Here is a 17,253-nt window from a genome sequence, read left to right on the forward strand (position 1 = left end):
TTACTTTCTCAGAGCATTTCCAGTTGCTTTGAATAAGTGTTGGTAAAATTCATGGCAAATGTCTTCCTTTCCTTCTGTTCCAGTGACATAGCTGTTCGGAGGTGGAAATAAAGGGGACAGGCTTCTCTCTTGCCTTAATAGCTGAGCGAGGAAGGAAAGACATATCTCACATCAAGATAGAATACAGGTTTTAAAAAGATTCATATAATGAGAATCAGACGTAAGCTACTTGAATTGCCTTCCTTTTATTGTGGGACAAGAGCCTGCACACATTTATCCTTGAATAACATGTTAGCCTCCAGTAATTGGAGATGGTTTATCCCTTGATGAAAAGGGAGTAAGCATCTGTATGGGGGGTGGGGGGGAACCAGCTCTCAGTCATCAGTTGTTTCATTGTTGCTGTCCTTGTGCTTCAAACAGAAGACTTTTTAAAGTAACTTTTGGGTTCTTTTTGAGATCCCAAAGAACAAGAAAAGGTTGTTTTTATCAGTGTAGAATTTTTCTCTCTGCTGCCTTTAGCCTGCAGTGTGGAGCTGCCTTGGAGGTATAGATACATATATAAAAAATAAAGGAGACCATGGGACTGGACCATGTTTTGGATTTGCTTTTTAAAATGAGCTGAAGTTTGTGTAATGCACAAGGGAAGGAATTGTAAGCAAAGGGGATGATCTCAAAGTTAGGGCAGATAAATGATGTTCTGCAAAAATTGAGCGAATTCTATGCCACAGAAATCCTGTGTTTCACCAGACAAGTACAATGCAGGACCACTTTCATAAGAAGAGTGATCTTGAAAAGAAAAGAGAAAAAAGTGTTACTTGTTTTCTTCTGGGGAAAAAAAAATCTTTAAAGAAAGAGGAGGCAGTTTCTTATAGACAAATAACACTTTTTCTCTGTGTCTCTGTAGAGTCTGTAAAGATAATATTTACACTTAAAATGTATTTTTTAAAATGAAAATTCTGTTTTATATTGTAGCAGATGAGTGCATCATGCAAATTAAATTATTTTCATAACACTGTCCCCAACATGCAGGAAATTTTAAGTCCAGGCAATTACTGTAGCAACTTAATGATTAAGTTTTTATAAGGCTTAGGTGCATGAGATATAATTTGAAGTGCAGGCTGGGAATTAGACTCTTTAACCTAATTATTAGGGTATAAGAGATGTTGTTATTTAAAAATAGGAGACCTAAAGCAAATGACTTTGACAGGAAAAGCTTTGAAGAAAATCAAGGACATAGGGAGAAAAGCTGGCAGTGTTCCCAATATTGGCAGCCTGTTTAAAACAAAAAATAAAACAAAAAAAAGATATTTCAGGAAGAATTAATGGTTGACACATAAGCTGTGCCTTACAGGGAAGTGGTAATAAATGTAAGAATTGCAGTTGCTTAGAAAGATATTAAAAAAATATTTTTTAAAAAATTATACATAGAACTGAACATCACCTGTCTGCTCCTCATGGCTTGAAAAAGTAATTATGAGATACCCTTTACAGGGGTCGGGTTCTTGAAATTCCTGAAATTTGCAATATACTCATATTTGCAAATCTCACAAAGTAATAATTTTTTTAACTATAGAAGTTGATTTACACACTCAACACTATGCTGACATTCTTGTTGTAGATCTTGCTGTTTGTATAGTTGTGTAGCTGCTTCGGTTTCTTCCAAATCTTGTGTGTCAGATGTGTGTTTTATGTTAGCAGCGCTGTATGATAGGAATGTAAAACTTACTATTTAAGAGGTATTTATGAATACAAGTCAGCCAAGCTCAGTCCAGACAAAAATGGCTGCTTTGATTTAATATTTCCACCTGTCATCCTGAGTGGTGAAAACAGTGTTTGTTGGCTTTCTTGCAGTCATATGTGAATTACTCTTAATTCAAGATGATAAATTTTAAATGCTCAGGACAGGTTTCCATGTACTGATGCATGGATATGTCATAGTAATCTTGAACAAAATGCTACTCCGATTAGTGTATCTGGTAGTATATAACATTCATGAGGCAAAAAAAAAAAAAAAAAAAGTTGACTTACATTGATACTTGGACTCATTTGTTCTGGAAAAGCAAAATTCTTTGTCAAAGAGAAGTATAAAATTAGCTGTTAGCAAGGCATGCTCAGTAGGTTGACTACTAGATGGCTCCCAAGAGTATAGTCCTATTTTATTGAAGATCTGAGAGGCAGCAGTGTCTGTTGCAGTGACATCTGGAGATCAGCCCACTCGGACAGAAGGGAACATTTTTAGCCATTCTGTCCCTAACAAAGCCGCGTCAGAAGTTGATTCCCCCCACCCTATCTCTAATGCCCTTATTATTAACAGAGGAGCTTCCAAAATTAGTTAGAGATGTCAAAGATCACCTCTAGATAATATAGAGACTGTGACCTTGGAAGACGAAGAGGAGGAGCAGCTGAGGGCAGGTGGCAAATGAATGTTATCCTGATAGTGAATCTGTGCTTTTAACTCCACTAGAAGAGGCCAAAGCCTTAATTTTCCCTAATGTAGACTTATCTTCTGTAGTTCTAATATTATCAGATGGGTAAACAGGGCTGGAAACACATATGCGTTTTCCCTCCTGAGCATATTAAAAACCCCTACTATTACAATCATTAAGGTGACTCCTAAAAATACTGATGACATTAGAAGCGTGCTTTGGGCTGTTGTGCATATGGTACTTCATTCAAAGCAGATGAGGCAGAAATCTTGAAAGGTTGATTTTGCGTAAGGTTTCTGAAGCTGTTGTAGGGTGGATCGGGACCTTATTCTTTCAAGCTGATTATTTTGATTCTGTAGTGAAGAAAATTCAGTGTCCTACAGGCACCTGCTGTTGGTAGATGAGGGTGGGCTCTGCTGTGAAAAGACGGAGCCATTTCCTTGGCAGTTTGGTGATAACAGATATAAGCAATTATATTGGGTGACTGTTCTGCATTCATCTGATGATGTGTCTGCCCCAGAGTACACTACAGCATTTCTGTGGTGAATTTTAACGCTACCCAGAAAGATTACAGTGGAAGCCGCACAGTATTTGAGATAATTATGTCTGATAGGGTACCATGGAAGAGCTGCGCTGTGGCTCACGGTGGACTTCCATGCGGTACCTGCTGCAAGTGTGGAACAAAACGCAGTCTGAACAGGAGTACTCTGGACACAGGAACATTCTGCATTTTGAATGTGAAATTGTTGGGAAAACAAATGCGGTACATGGTTCAATCATTGTCATGGTCACATAGGTAGTTGCTGAAGATCAGCTTTTCCAATGGATGTACTAAGGTATTCTGGACTTTCATGTTACAGAAGCTGGAATTTGAGAGTTGGTAGATTACGGGAAAAATTTCACTGGGCTTTCGTAGGACCAATGTAACCAGAAGCATTGTGCGTGAGTATAAAATGAAGATCCTGATTGAGCAGTTCTGTGGTGGCCAAGTGGGCTATTAAAAAAAAAAAACACCACAAGACAAACAAACTAAAAAAACCCCAACCCAACACCAAAATACCTTCAGGTATTAGAAACTTGAATGTTTAAAAGCAGGTACTAAACCACATGTCAGCTGTTAAAAAGGAGAATAAGTAAATAATTATTGCAGATACAGGAAGGTTGTATTTGTTAATATAAATGCCACTAATTAAACTCAAGTACATAATTTCTTAACATAAAAACCACCAGCTAAAAATACCTGGCTAGAATAAATGAATAAGGATAAAATGATGTAATGTGAATCTTTGTTTTCCATGCTTTGTTAAATTATTGTAAGTACAATTCTTACACTGCTTACTAAATGGAGTACGGAAGACATTTTGTTTCTTTGTTTATCTAAATATCTTATATGTTGTGGTGGTGATGTAGTTGGTTATGCAGTTAACTCTTTAAGGGGGCACTTAACCACTGAAGTGCTGTTTAAATGCAGTTTTCAAAGCAGTGCCAATTCAAAATAAAGAAATAAAAAAGGACTAAGTTGTGTAAGTAGGTCATGCGCATTGAAAGTAAACCAGGAGAAATAGATTGCTTATTTTTAAACTGTCCTTCTGAAAAATTGGAGATTATCCGGTGGGAAATTTCTTGGTAACGTTATATGAGCTAGGAAAGACAGCATAGTGGCTAATTACTGGTATTCACGATTTTTAAGACATGATTTGATAGTACTGTTGCTAAAGAATTTCCACCATAGTTGTGCTTGAAAAGAAAACTCAGGAGAAAGTCTGATAATTTTATTTATTAGTTTCTAAGGATATAAGCAGATTTAAACCTAAAATATATTTTTAAGGCACAGAATGTATGGTTCTTTTTAAATCCCTGAACTCCTGGAAAGCATTCAGTACTAAGTTCAGAATGATTTTGCTCATGTTCCTAATAAAAAAAATTAATTCCAGCGTGGTGTTTTTATGAACTGCACTGGCAAGATGGCTTGTCAGCCTGAGTGAACATTTTTCTGAAATACTGCAGCTGCATAAAAAAATTGTGTGCAGAAAAGTGAAGCAGATGGCTTTTGAAAGTAGCAGCTGGTATATAAAATACGAGGCCTGTGATAGATTTCTTCTTAAGTCATGTGTGCTAGCGTAGGGCTATTCTCTAATTTCTCTATCTTCACAAACATGGGCTTTCCTCTGTTTCTGGTATTTGTTTTAAATTACACCAGCTGGAATTTGTTAGCCATCTATATAGCTAGGAAAGTGCCCATTATTTCTTACTAAATTTTGAGAAATCTAGAAGTTGCACTGTCAGTAATTTGCCCATTCAAGTAAAAGAACAAATGTTTTCGAAGTCAGACATCAGAAATGAAACTGGGCTTTTGTTCACGTGCCTGTCTTCCTTGTGGAAAAAGCTTGTTAGTTCATGGTTCAGTGTTCACCTCCTGTCTTTTGTTATGATTCAAGAGTATTTTTGAACTTTTAGTGTTTAAAAGACTAGAGAAATGAGAGATTTTTCTTCTGGCTAACCAATGAAGAACAGTGATGAAAGCAATATTCAGAAAATATTGGTGAGAAGTAAACAAGCAAAGTGATTTTTTGCTGAATATCAGGACATTAATATGTCAGGAAATATGTGATGGCATAGGATTATCTTGGACTTGTAAAGTCTTGTTTGCTTTAAATACTAGTGCCCTTTCTAAACATGTATTTATTGAGCAGGGGTAGTGTATGTTGGGGGGGGCAGAGTGACAGTTTTGTTTCACTTTTTGTTTTATCAGAACATGTAAAAGACTACTTTTTTGTACCTCTGAGAGGTGCATTTATGCTTGGCATTCATGTTTTACACCCCAGCAAGTTAACTACTAATTTGAAGCATAAGTCACACTTTAATTATTGTTTGCCAGCCTGTGAATGAGCAAATGCAAGTACAGTTACATCTTCTAACACGGACATTATACTAGCGCTCACTAGAAGCCTGAAATAGTTCGCATTTCCATTATACCATGTTTAATGGAACTTAAACTAATCCTTCCCCTCCCAAGCATACACCTGCTTGACTGTAAATGTGATTTAAACTTGTTAGAAAACGTACCCCCCCCCAAAAAAAAAAAAAAAAAAAAAAAATTCCTAGGGAAAAGGTGCTTGAAATCAGTACCACAGTTTGCATCAAGAAATTATTTTTATCTCTGTCTTCTTTAAACTGTTTTTCCAATATGTTTTTCTCTGCAAGTTCAGATAAGCACATTCTGCTAGAGTGGAAGCAAGTGTGTTGCAAGCAACATAAACCAAAGTTAATTCACTTTAGGCATAATATTTTGTGGGTTTGATTGTAACCAAATAAAAAGTATATAGGCTTTTGGTAGTATAACATTTAATTCCTAATCCTAGTGTTTGCCTAATCTGTTTGCCTTGTTAATCTTTATGCATTTTTATTGCTAAAACGTCGTGACCATGAAGTATTTGACGTGACTATGGGCTTCACTTAGTCTTATCATTGCCAGAGCATCTGGTCTTTAGTATGTGGTGTAGCTGAAGTAATGCCACTCAGTTAGCAGGAGTACTTCAAAGGCTTCATTGGACTGGGGGAAATCGATACAGGTTGCTGCTTTGCTGTTTCTTGTTTAGCTAGTTGGTTTTTGGGGGTGGCTTTTTCAAAACCAGGTTTGTGTGACAGGTTTCTATAAGTTGCTGTTCTCTTTAAAACTACGTAAAATTAATGTATATTAAATAACATACTACAATATTTTCTGGTTTAGCCTTTGGAAAGATCCCATTCTGAACAACTGAAATGAGGAGCAGAACAACAGCAGTGGTACTTGAACTTCTTCAAGAATATATAGAACTTGATGATGTGCTCTTCAGCCTTCTTCTAGGTGTTGCATACAGTTAAATGAACTTGCAAGCTGTAAGTAAAGGTTCGCACATACCCCCAAGGAGGGCAGTTCTGCAGGTGTAACAGGAGTATGCAGATAACAGTATCTCCAAAACCCACAGATGAAGATTCATCCTCCCTCTTAATGTACTTACTCTGAAGTTGTAGTAAACAGAAAAAAATGGTAGAATTCTTCAGATTTGTCAGGGTTTCATTTTTGTGCCTTTGTATATAGCCTTTATGCTCTTAAAGACAGGGCCTTTTTTTCTCTTAAACATAGGAAAAATACTCTCATTTATCTCATTTAAGTACATTAACAACAATAATAATGAAAGTAATAATTGAGAAAACACAAAAGACTTCTAGGAAAACTATTCAATTGCCCCATGGCAGTGCACTTAATTACCATTAAATTATCTCTTGCGTCTCTCCCATTTAATATTTCTTCAGTCTTTTTCCTTAGGAGGTTATGCAGCTTGTGCTGAACCTCTTGAAAAATTCTTATCTAATATTTGCACGAGCATTAGTTCATGCATTGATCTAATGCCATCTCAAAGCAAGCAGTCAAGAAAAATTAAAGGTGATAAGAGAAGTTCTCATTAGTATTCTGGGACTAGAAATTGAATCTGCCTCCCACTCCCTCAGACTTACTGAAATTTAAAGAAGAATGTGTGCGGACAAGTTTCTGAAAAAAGCAAGATAAAATTAATTCCTTCTATCAATTTATTACCTTTGCGATCCATAGTAAGACACTGCTCAATCTAATTAGACCACAAGATTATGGCCATAGGCTTCCTGAAGCCTATAATCTCTTTGTATACCTTCCAAAAATTAAACACAAAAATAAAAAAGGTGTGTATAACCTATATGCAGTGTTTTATGGTAATGAGGTGCAGCTATTTATTTTGATGAGAGGGTGTCATGACTGATTCTGTGAACACTGCTGGTTAGTCATTTCTGGACATTGGAGGGGGGATATTTTTTCTGTTTTCATCTCATTTCTTGGATGGATAAAGGCATTTTTATCCCACTTCTCTGGCTGAACCATATAATGTAGTTATTATGAAAGACTTGAAACTCCACCTTACTGTACCAAGGAACTTCAGAAGCAACACCCACATATGCACATACCCCACACAATAAATCAGCAGGGGAGAGTAGAGTCTTTGTTGGCTGAAATCTGATGTCGAAGGAATGTATGTAATTTACTCCACCTTTATGAAATACCATGTTTGTCCATCTCTTCTAGATTGGGGTCTGCAAAAAAATGCCCTTTTATTTCTGCTTGTCACACTAACAAAATGATGCATTCCAGTATATCACTGTCTACTTGCAGCATTATGGTGAAAATGTCTCACTTTTGTCTTGCAAAGAAGCTGAGAATTTTCACAATGCTTATTTTTTTCTTCCGAATTTTTTGGATGGGTTGCTTTTTAAGAATTTTCTTAGTCAAGTTCTGGTGCCTGTACTTACAGAGTCAAACTGGGAAAACATGACTGGAATTTGTGAAAGCTCACAAGCCAGAGGGCAAGAGGAAAGAAACCCTGAACTTTTAAATGTTTGGGTAATGTTGCTTATTTATTTATGGAACAGTAGTTACTTGAGGCTAGCAGCATTTTAAAACATGTTTGCATGAAACTGAAGATGTTCTTAAGCTGTTTAGTTTAACAAATTAAGTACTTCAGCACTGGGATCTACAAGGCAATGAGTTGTGAAGATAAATGAATGCATATTTGATCAGGTTGTACTAGTAGCCTCAAATTAGCATAGTCTCTGCAAGGGCAAGTTTTATATGCCAGGACTGAAAAAATACTTCACTACAGCCAGTTCTTTTTGGTGTCTGAATACCTCAAGGAATAGGTGGATAACATCTCTGACATTTCCTGGTGGTGCAAAATTGTTGCAGTGGCTCCAAAAATTGAATGCTCAGTTTCTTTTTAAAAAAAGTTTTATTAAAGATAAGTGAACTAGCCAATGGATATTTGATTTGTGTGGATGTAAGGCAGGCTAGTTAATGCATTTTGTAAACAGGTATGACAGCTTTTTAGGCGAAGTCACTTGGCCTGTACATAAAGGTGAATTCTCAGAAAAAGGGTAGGAGAATGAAATAAAAGCTTTTCTTTAAAGTACAATTGAAGTTCATTAAACCTCAGTATGGGTAATATAAACAAGAAGTAAATTGAGTATAGTTTCTTTTAACTTGATACATTTCTTTATACAGGCATCCATATGAGAACTGAACTCATGTAGAGTTTGCATCTTCAGTTTGTTTCTTCAAATATCTACATGTAGACCTGTGGACGAGGAGTACAGTTCTGTTGTTTGCCACCTGTGTGTACCGCAGAGGTCATTTATGGTAGTAACACTGGTGTTTGGAAACTACATTCCTGATTTAACTGCTCTGAGATGGGGTCTGACTGTTTCAATGCAGGACAGGTTTTGTGTCTGTACTGATGAACAGAAGTTCTAATTTAATTTTCTGTTTATTATGTTTTGCCATTTATGATGGCATCTAGATGGCAGTTCTGATTTAAAGTTAAACAAAACCCTGGTTATAGGAGATTTTCTTTTAGGGAAATACTATGCCATTACTAACAGGTGCAGTTCTGCAGTAGAATGAAGAGTGATTGTAAATGGATGCTAGTTGAGAAAAGATATGACTCAAAATCTCAGCATTTTTTGTATTGTTTCCAGAAGCGTCCTTCCAGGGAAACTTCTTCCCATGTTGGCGCTTGACGATACTAAGCACTACAGGCTGGTCAGAAATGCCCAGCCTTCTGAATTGCCAAATTTCCTGAAAACACCTTCAGGCATTATAGCAACTTTGAGCACAAGGAGGATCAAGCTTCTGCAGAGAGTCCAGTGAAGGGCCATGAAGGTGATAAAGGGCCTGGAGCGTGTCCTATGAGGAAAGGTTGCGAGCTGGGACTGTTCAGCCAGAAGAGAAGGCTTGGTATGGGGGGGTCTTATCAATGCCTATAAATACTTTAAGGGAGAGGGCAAAGAGGATGGAGCCAGGCTCTTTTCAGTGGTGCCCAGTGCCAGAACCAGAGGCAATGGGCACAAACTAAAACACAGGGAGTTCTCTCTGATCATTAGGAAACATTTTTGTTCTTTTTACTGTGAGGGTAACTAAGCACTGGCACATGTTGTCCTGGTAGGTTCTGGAGCCTCCATCTTTGGAGATACTCTAAAGCTGTCTCGTCATGGTCCTAGGCGAGTGGGTCTAGGTGGCCCTGCTTGACTAGATGGCCTCCACAGGTTCCTTCCCAGTGTGATTCTGGGTAATTCATATGGGAGACCTCTTCAGCCATTTCATAACATTAGGCAGTGTGTTACACCTGATGCTGAAGAACAGGACCTTAAGTTCCCCCTACAGAAACTATTTCTGCAATGCCTTCTTCGCCCAGTCTTTCAGATGAATGGAATGTGTCTTCTGTATCTTATAAATAAATAGATAACATGATAATTTCATTTAATTTAGGTTGGAAAAGACCTTTAAGATAAATTGAGTCCAACTGTAAACCTAACACTGCCAGGTCCACCACTAAACCATGTCCCTAAGCACTACATCTACCTGTCTTTTCAATACCTCCAGGGATGGTGACTCAACTACTTCCCTGGGCAGCCTGTTGGAATGCCTGACAATTATTTTGTTGAAGAAATTTTTCCTAATAGACAGTCTAAACCTCCCCTGGTGCAACTTGAGGCCATTTCTTCTTGTTCACAAATTGTCACTTGTTACCTGGGGGAAGAGACTGACAACCACCTCACTACAACCTCCGTTCAGGTAATTGCAGAGAGCAGTAAGGTCTCTCTCCCCTGAGCCTCCTTTTCTCCAGGCTGCAGGACTCCAGGTTCCTCATCCGCACAAGACTTGTGCTCTGGATCTTTCACCAGCTCCGTTGCCCTTCTCTGGACGCACTCCAGCGCTTCAATGTCTTTCTTGTAGTGAGGGGCCCAAAACTGAACCCAGGATTCAAGGTGCAGCCTCACCAGTGCCATGTACAGGGGGACAATCACTGCCCTGGTCCTGCTGGCCATGCTATTTCTGATGCAAGCCTGGATGCCATTGGCGTTCTTGGCCACCTGGGCACACTGCCAACTCATACTAAGCTAGCTGTTGACCAACAGCCCCAGGTCCTTTTCTGCCAGGCAGCTTTCCAGGTGCTCTTCCCTAGGCCTGTAGCATTTCATGGGGTTGTTGTTTTCCAAGTGTAGGACCCAGCACTGAGCCTTGTTTGAACCTCATACGGTTGGCCTCGGCCTATAGATCCATATCCATGCTATGTACTGTAGATACACACGATATGTGTGGCCATATGACTGACAGTTCTGTCTAATGTATATATGGTTGTCGGTACATGATTTCATAAATTAGAAGATATTTCGTCTGTTAGAGCAATGACTGTTTACTTGGTGAACACATAGGTCTCTGTACTACGGGACCTTTGTGGTTCCAAATGAAGATACAGAATCAAAACACCTTGATTTCCTGGAAAACGTTCCCACTTTATATTACTTACAGCCATTGTAATTACCAGATATATAGAGTCTGTGGCTTTAGGGGGGCTCCCCCCACCTCCAATCTTTAATTGGATAAATCTTTCTAAGTGTTATCAGAAAAACCCAAGTAGAATGCTGTTTCACATGAGAAGTTTGTTGTGGTGTTTTTTTTTTTAATTGTAAGCATAATGAAGAAAATGACATTAATTCTACATATTTTTTGTAGTACTAACATGGGAGTAGAGAATTAATATTTCCCTGTGTGTATACAAATAACAAACTGCATGATGCTGAAGGACAATTATGTCGTCTTCTGTAGCTTTCATTATTTGGAAGAGTTGAATTGAGGAAAAAGCTTGTTTTGTCATGTTGAGTACCTCTGAGAGTTAAAATGAAGGCTTTCTCCTGATGTTGCAGCTATTGTAAGAATTCATATTCTCACTCTTGCACAGTTTTACCATATTTCTTCTTTCACATCTTTCAATAAGAAATCAACATTTTTCATGCATTTTGTAAGTGAGAAGGTCTTATGTATTTGTTGCTTTGTAGTCTAGGGCTGGATCCAGCTGTGGCATTGGTGGTGAGGGAATGCTGTGGTGCTTGTGTGTTACTGGGAAGATGCTGACTGGAGAGGACCTTCAGCTGTTAAATGTGCTGCTGTACTTCTTTATCTTCTAAATTATTAATTCCATAATAGTAGCAGTGTGAAATAGTTTTTCTTACAACTTGTCATCCCTCAGAAAAATATTTTGTGAAGTGCATTGCTTTCATAATGTATAATCTCCTCTTTGATCTGCAAGTCAGTCGTGTAGATTTTTGTGATATTTCAGGACTTTTTGCAACTTTAGGGTCATAGGTTTTAGGATCTCAACAGCAAGTTTATGATTTCCTAAGATAGAGGATAACATGAGCCATTAAAGAAAAATTGCACTTCTGTAGAGATATGTTACTTGTAAAAAATGCTGTTGCACAGAAGATGTGATGTGCAGAGTTAAGTTCTTCAGCACTTGTTCGATTCTTGCTGTCTTTTTGTTGTTGTTGTTACTAACTGTATGAATTACTTACTCCAATGTGGTGAAAGTATTACTTAAAAAGTAGGCCTTCTGCCTACCTACATCATGTACATGTGATGTACAGGACATGTGATGAAGCTTTGAACCTTGGTAGTTATCGTAATGAGTACTTAGCATGCTCTGTGGTACAAGCTTTTGCACAAGCCACTTCAGCATTCTTCCAGACTGTGCCCAAGCAGAGCTGGTGGACAATGAATGCCAGCAGTGGTCCAAGTATGCTGTTTTGGCCCAGCCATCCTCTTCAGGCAAGGTGGCCTTTGGCCATAGCATTTGGCCTCCTCCAGGTTAGAGCCTACTCCTTGGTCCGTTTTATTTCCTACTGTAGGTTGTAACCATCAAGTTTCACTCTTGGTGCTGCTTCTTGCTGGTTCAATCATTTGAAGTCAGTACGCAGTATGCTTTTCAAATACTATTCTTTTTGTTTGCTGCTGGTGTTATTTTCACAGTAACGCATGAACATTTGTCTGTTTTATATGCATGATTAGATGCATCTACAAAATTAAAACTTGTTGACCAAGGTGGTTCAAGAATACAGCATACATTCACATAACTTGAATGCAGGTGCAACCATCTGCTCAGCCTCCTGTGAAGGTTTTGATTATATCTACTAAAACATAGGTAATTTTGTTGTAGATAAAGAATTTTTTTATCGAGTTCATTGCAATCAGGAGGGTTCGTTTCCAAAAGTGCAGTTTATTTGTGGAGAATATGAGCATCACTTCTTTTTTCTCTTCATAACACTATGTGTCGTAATTACAAAAAATTACACTTGGGACTCTTACTCTAAAGTTGTTCGGGCAGTATTTTAGTCTGTATTGGCACTGAATTGATCTTTCTGTGATGCATACCTACTTCTTTTGCTGTAGGTGAAAAACGACTATATGTTAGAAATAGCAGATCAAGTGGACCAAGAAATTGCTTTGAAACTAGGTTGCCTTGAAATCCGGTAAGCTGAAAATTTCATTTATTATTCAACATGTTTCTGATAGAATATATACATTAATTTTGAAACTGCTTATAATTCATCGATTTCTGAACAGTATAGTTGAATAAAAAATCATAAGATTTTTTTTGCTACAAAGTAGTTTGAAGAAAAACTGAACAGATTGTATTTTAACCAATTTCTAGTGATTTTAAAATTAACATTAATTTTAAATTTTTAATTAATTACATCTTGATACTGCCTTTTGGGTGAATTCTTCATCTGAATAATTCAAAGGCCTGTAGACTACAGTGAAGTATACTTGAAAAAAAATGCATCTGTGGTGTTATTTAGCAAGTAGTCTTATCATTGTGCATATATAAATCCTACAGCTAAAGAATATAATTAAAGATAAACGCTGCTACCTTTCCTTTCTGCTTCTACTCAATTTTTAATGTTCTATTTTCAAATTATTAAATCTTAAGGATTCTTTTGGGTGGTTTTGGTGTTCTTGTCAACTGTATAGACAGCTGGAAAATAAAAATAAATTTATCAGATTAAGAGTTCCCAGCACAGCTTTTGAAATGTATGTTTTGGTTTTTTCTAATTTATGGAGAGTTTCCAGCCTGAAACATTTGCTTTTAGTTAAGCTGTTGTCTCGCACAGGGAGATTAGGGAAGAAGTAAAATTGATAAGAAAGTAATGGCAAATGTAAACTTGTTAACACAGAAGAAAAGTGTCCTTTGAACAGTACTTTCCAAAATAAAACAAAATTTAGAATTATGAAATTTCCTAGGTGTCTATCATAGGAGAGCCTGATGTCTTTGCTGTGAGTTTTGCTGGTAGCCCCAAGGAAAACAAAAATTCTTTGTGTAACTGCAAACTCCTTATGCACTGACAAAATTGTTGGTGCCTTATTTCAAAATATGTAATGAGTATAATAATCCATGATTATTTTGTCAGCCAAGTCCTGCTTTTCGTGGTTCTCATGCTGTGGCTCTTCAGAGCATTTTAATGTATTTCTAATAGATGACTACTAAGACTGTCCTACTCATAAGTATTACTGGTCGACTTTCTCAGTGAAGACAATGATCCCAGCTCTCTGATAACAACAGCCACTCATTCTTGATTTTTTTTTTAATACACACACGCGCGCACACACACACACACACACACACACACGCCCACACCCCCCCACACACACACCCACCCACCCACCCACCCACACACATAGACATATATATATATAAAAAAAAAAAACATGCCTGGATTGAAACTGTTAGTTTTCATCATTCCCTGCTTCCTCTGGTTCTTCCTGATACAGGCACAGATGCAAGTGGTGTTAAAAAGGAATAAATACTGCTGGAGGTAGAAAGATGCTGCTGAAGGGCAGGTTAGATCACTTCTTTTGGTAGCAGTGTAGTTAAGCTGGTTTAAAGTGGTTCTGGAAGTGCAGTGCTCCTGTCATTCTCTGTAATGTTCCTTACATGGGAATTATTTTTTTAAATAAAAATCAGATCTGTTGAGGTAGGAGGATAATATACCAATATTTATATTTGAATGCATTCTGCCAATGTTTTCTAATGATAAGTCTAAAAGATTTGACTACATTGATGTTGTAGATTTAGGCTGGATCATCCAATAATTGTTGCTTTTAAATATTTTTCGACTTCAGGAGATCCTACGGAGAGATGAGAGGCAATGCATTAGAAAAGAAGTCCAACTATGAAGTGTTAGAGTAAGTATTGTGTCCTAGCTTGAGGTTTGAACTGTTTCTTCATTGGGGAACATTAGATTCAGTTTAATAACATTAAGTTTGTTGAGATCTTCAGTGCTTTAATATAAGAAATGGATGATGAAACCTACCTAGGTGTAGAAGTAGGAAGAATACCTTTAGCTGTGGTCCAGGGAATTCCAACAGAGTTGGAATTGTTTAAACTTGATTAGGAGGTTTATTACAATTTCTTGCAATTTTGCTAATGGTTATGGGTTCATCAAGTCTAGTTCTAAGGTGATTTTGTTTCTAAATGTGTCTCTGTGCATAGTTGCATTTTTCATTGTGACTCATCTGTGGTAAAGTTTGAGTTACTTGAAAATCTTTGTGGTACAGTTTGGAGGTTTTTTTCTCTTTGCTCAGTATGTAGATTTCCTGAATTGTGACCTTGCAATTAGCGAGTTTGTTGTGTATCTGTGTCACAAATTTTAAGCAGCATCCTTAGACTGAAAGTGTTTTGGTTACTTAATCATGTAGAGTAGGTGGCTTCGATCCAAAGCCCTTTGGAAGCGTCAGGGATTTAAAACTGGTTTTATTTGTGTTAATTAACAAGTTTCATACATACCTACACCAATGAGCTACTCTTCACTACTAATTATCTTTGTGAAAAGATGATGTACAATTTAACATAAAATTGGGATAAAAGGTTGGTGTAGCTGTGAAGTCAGTGTTTTTGTTGTTTTTTTTTTTTTTTTTTTAATGTGCTAACTTCTAGAGGTGTGAAATTAAGAGAATGGAAGAAAAGATTTTTCACCACAGTGCACAAGTTCACAAGGATTTTTGGGGAAACTATGATTTCAATAGGTCAAAATAACTTTAATAATTTCCTGATTGTTTATATAGTACCTGCTATTTATATAGTGTTCCTCTATATATGTGGAATTTTTAAAGCTGTGCTTTTGGTTGAATTAGGGTGTTCGTGTTTGTTTTGAAGGACTTTAGTTTTCTGTTTGTAGTCACTAGCAGAAATATCCTGGTTGAGGATACACATAACAAAATGAGGAAGGACTAATAAGGATGAACATGAGTAGATAGACATGGCTAAGAAGATGATATAAAAAAGATTTGAAAGTGCTGTGAGTTACAGTGGTTGCAGTTTACATATGTTCCAACAACTTGAGAAAGGTATTTTTAAGTCAGTTATTTGGCAACTCCTAAGCTAAAACATTAGTGATTAGGTTAACAACTTTGGAAATAATGAAACAAAGGAAACAAGGGTCATAACAGATGACAGGAAGTATTAAGAATTCTAACAGGTGGGAGTTCCTGGAGGACTCAATATGGGGCTGCTTCCAGTTTAACAGTGACTTGTTTCTTTCAGTGCATTTGTTTTCCAAGCAGTACCTGTTTTGATAGGAAATAACTAACTGCTGCTGTGAAAGACAAAGCAAAACTCCGCTATGCAAGAACTAACAGTTTAATGCCATGCAAATTTGAAATGTAGAATTCTCTTCAAGATTATTTGTAATTTTTTTTTTTCCTTTGAGAAGCAAAATGTATTTTGCATGGGATTTAGCTGGGAGAGATGAAGGATAAAAGCACCTTAAAGTGGCTATAGATAATTGTAAGCTAGTAAGAATCTACAGAAAGTACCAGTGATCCCCAAAATGTACTCATTCAGTCCTACCACCTTAATAGCCTATAAAGGTTTATCTACACAAGTAATATTTATTTCTCAAGTGAGGCATTTTGTTTGGTGGGTTTTTTTGCTAGTTTTAGTACATCATGAGGCACTTAACCAGCTGAGTGCAATTTTTAAACGGCACTTTTTTGCATTTGGTGTGATTGCTTCTTGCCTTTGTCAGATGTCTATTTGATGTATATTTGTCTTTGATCAGATTTTCATACAAGACCAAATCTGGATGGGAAATGGTAGATAGAATCAATCTGTTAAGTAGCCTTTAATAGTTGTGCCTTCATGTAATGAAAGAATTTTTTCATAATAAATGTGAAGCCTGTTAGCATAGAACAGGGATAATTACAAGTACAAAAATGGGAGCTATATGAAGGAACAGCTGCAGCCACAGTTTTGTAAAAAGCATGTTAGTCTATTATGTTAATCTAACATTACTTTTTTGTTGTAACTTCAATTGAGATGAAAAATAGAAATAAAGATATATGTTGCCTAAAGCTGCTTATCATTGTATGACAAGCAGTATCATCCATCTGTAGTTGGTGTTTTATTAATCCTATTGAAGTTTATACACAAAAAATAAATTTACATTTAAGCCCACAAGTAGGATGGAGTAGATGAGGTTAAGTAGAAAGCTGTAGTAGAATTGTATGAAGGGGGATCTTGCTGCTAATTATCTCTTACTGGCAATCAGAAAACAGATGTCAGAGTTCTTAATCTGGAGGACTGAGTCGGGTGTGTATCCTGAGTTGGCCAATTTACCCCCATGCAGTACAGCTGAGGAGGAAAGGGAAGGAGTTTGTAGGGTTGTGTGTTTAAAACTGTTTGTATGTTCCAATTCCCGATGCTTATTATCTTGTGTATCGATAACCACAGTTTGTTATTGACCATGGCATTACATCTGCATGCTTCTTATGTTAAAATCTCCTCCAGTAAATATGCCATCTCAGTTAAACACAGGTTATGCTTTATTAACGCATTTTATTAATAGTTGTGTTTTGCTGTATTCTGCATAGAATTTGTTCTGAATTTGTTACGTACAGATTTGCAATAAAGGCTACTTACAAATCTTT

At 37.0% G+C, this 17,253-nt stretch overlaps 1 protein-coding gene across 9 annotated transcripts in view; it reads left to right on the forward strand.

The window, feature by feature from the left end:
* The window catches only part of PTK2 (protein tyrosine kinase 2), a 223,860-nt gene that overhangs the window by 117,834 nt on the left and 88,773 nt on the right, over positions 1-17,253 (forward strand). For all 9 annotated transcript variants that reach the window (XM_055703764.1, XM_055703765.1, XM_027809156.2 and 6 more), the window contains 2 exons: positions 12,718-12,797; positions 14,449-14,511. In XM_055703764.1, the coding sequence (XP_055559739.1) occupies positions 12,718-12,797; positions 14,449-14,511 (143 nt within the window). The remainder of the gene's footprint in view (positions 1-12,717; positions 12,798-14,448; positions 14,512-17,253) is intronic.

Source organism: Falco cherrug, chromosome 3 (assembly GCF_023634085.1).
Source record: "Falco cherrug isolate bFalChe1 chromosome 3, bFalChe1.pri, whole genome shotgun sequence".
NCBI classification, from domain to species: Eukaryota; Metazoa; Chordata; class Aves; order Falconiformes; family Falconidae; genus Falco; species Falco cherrug.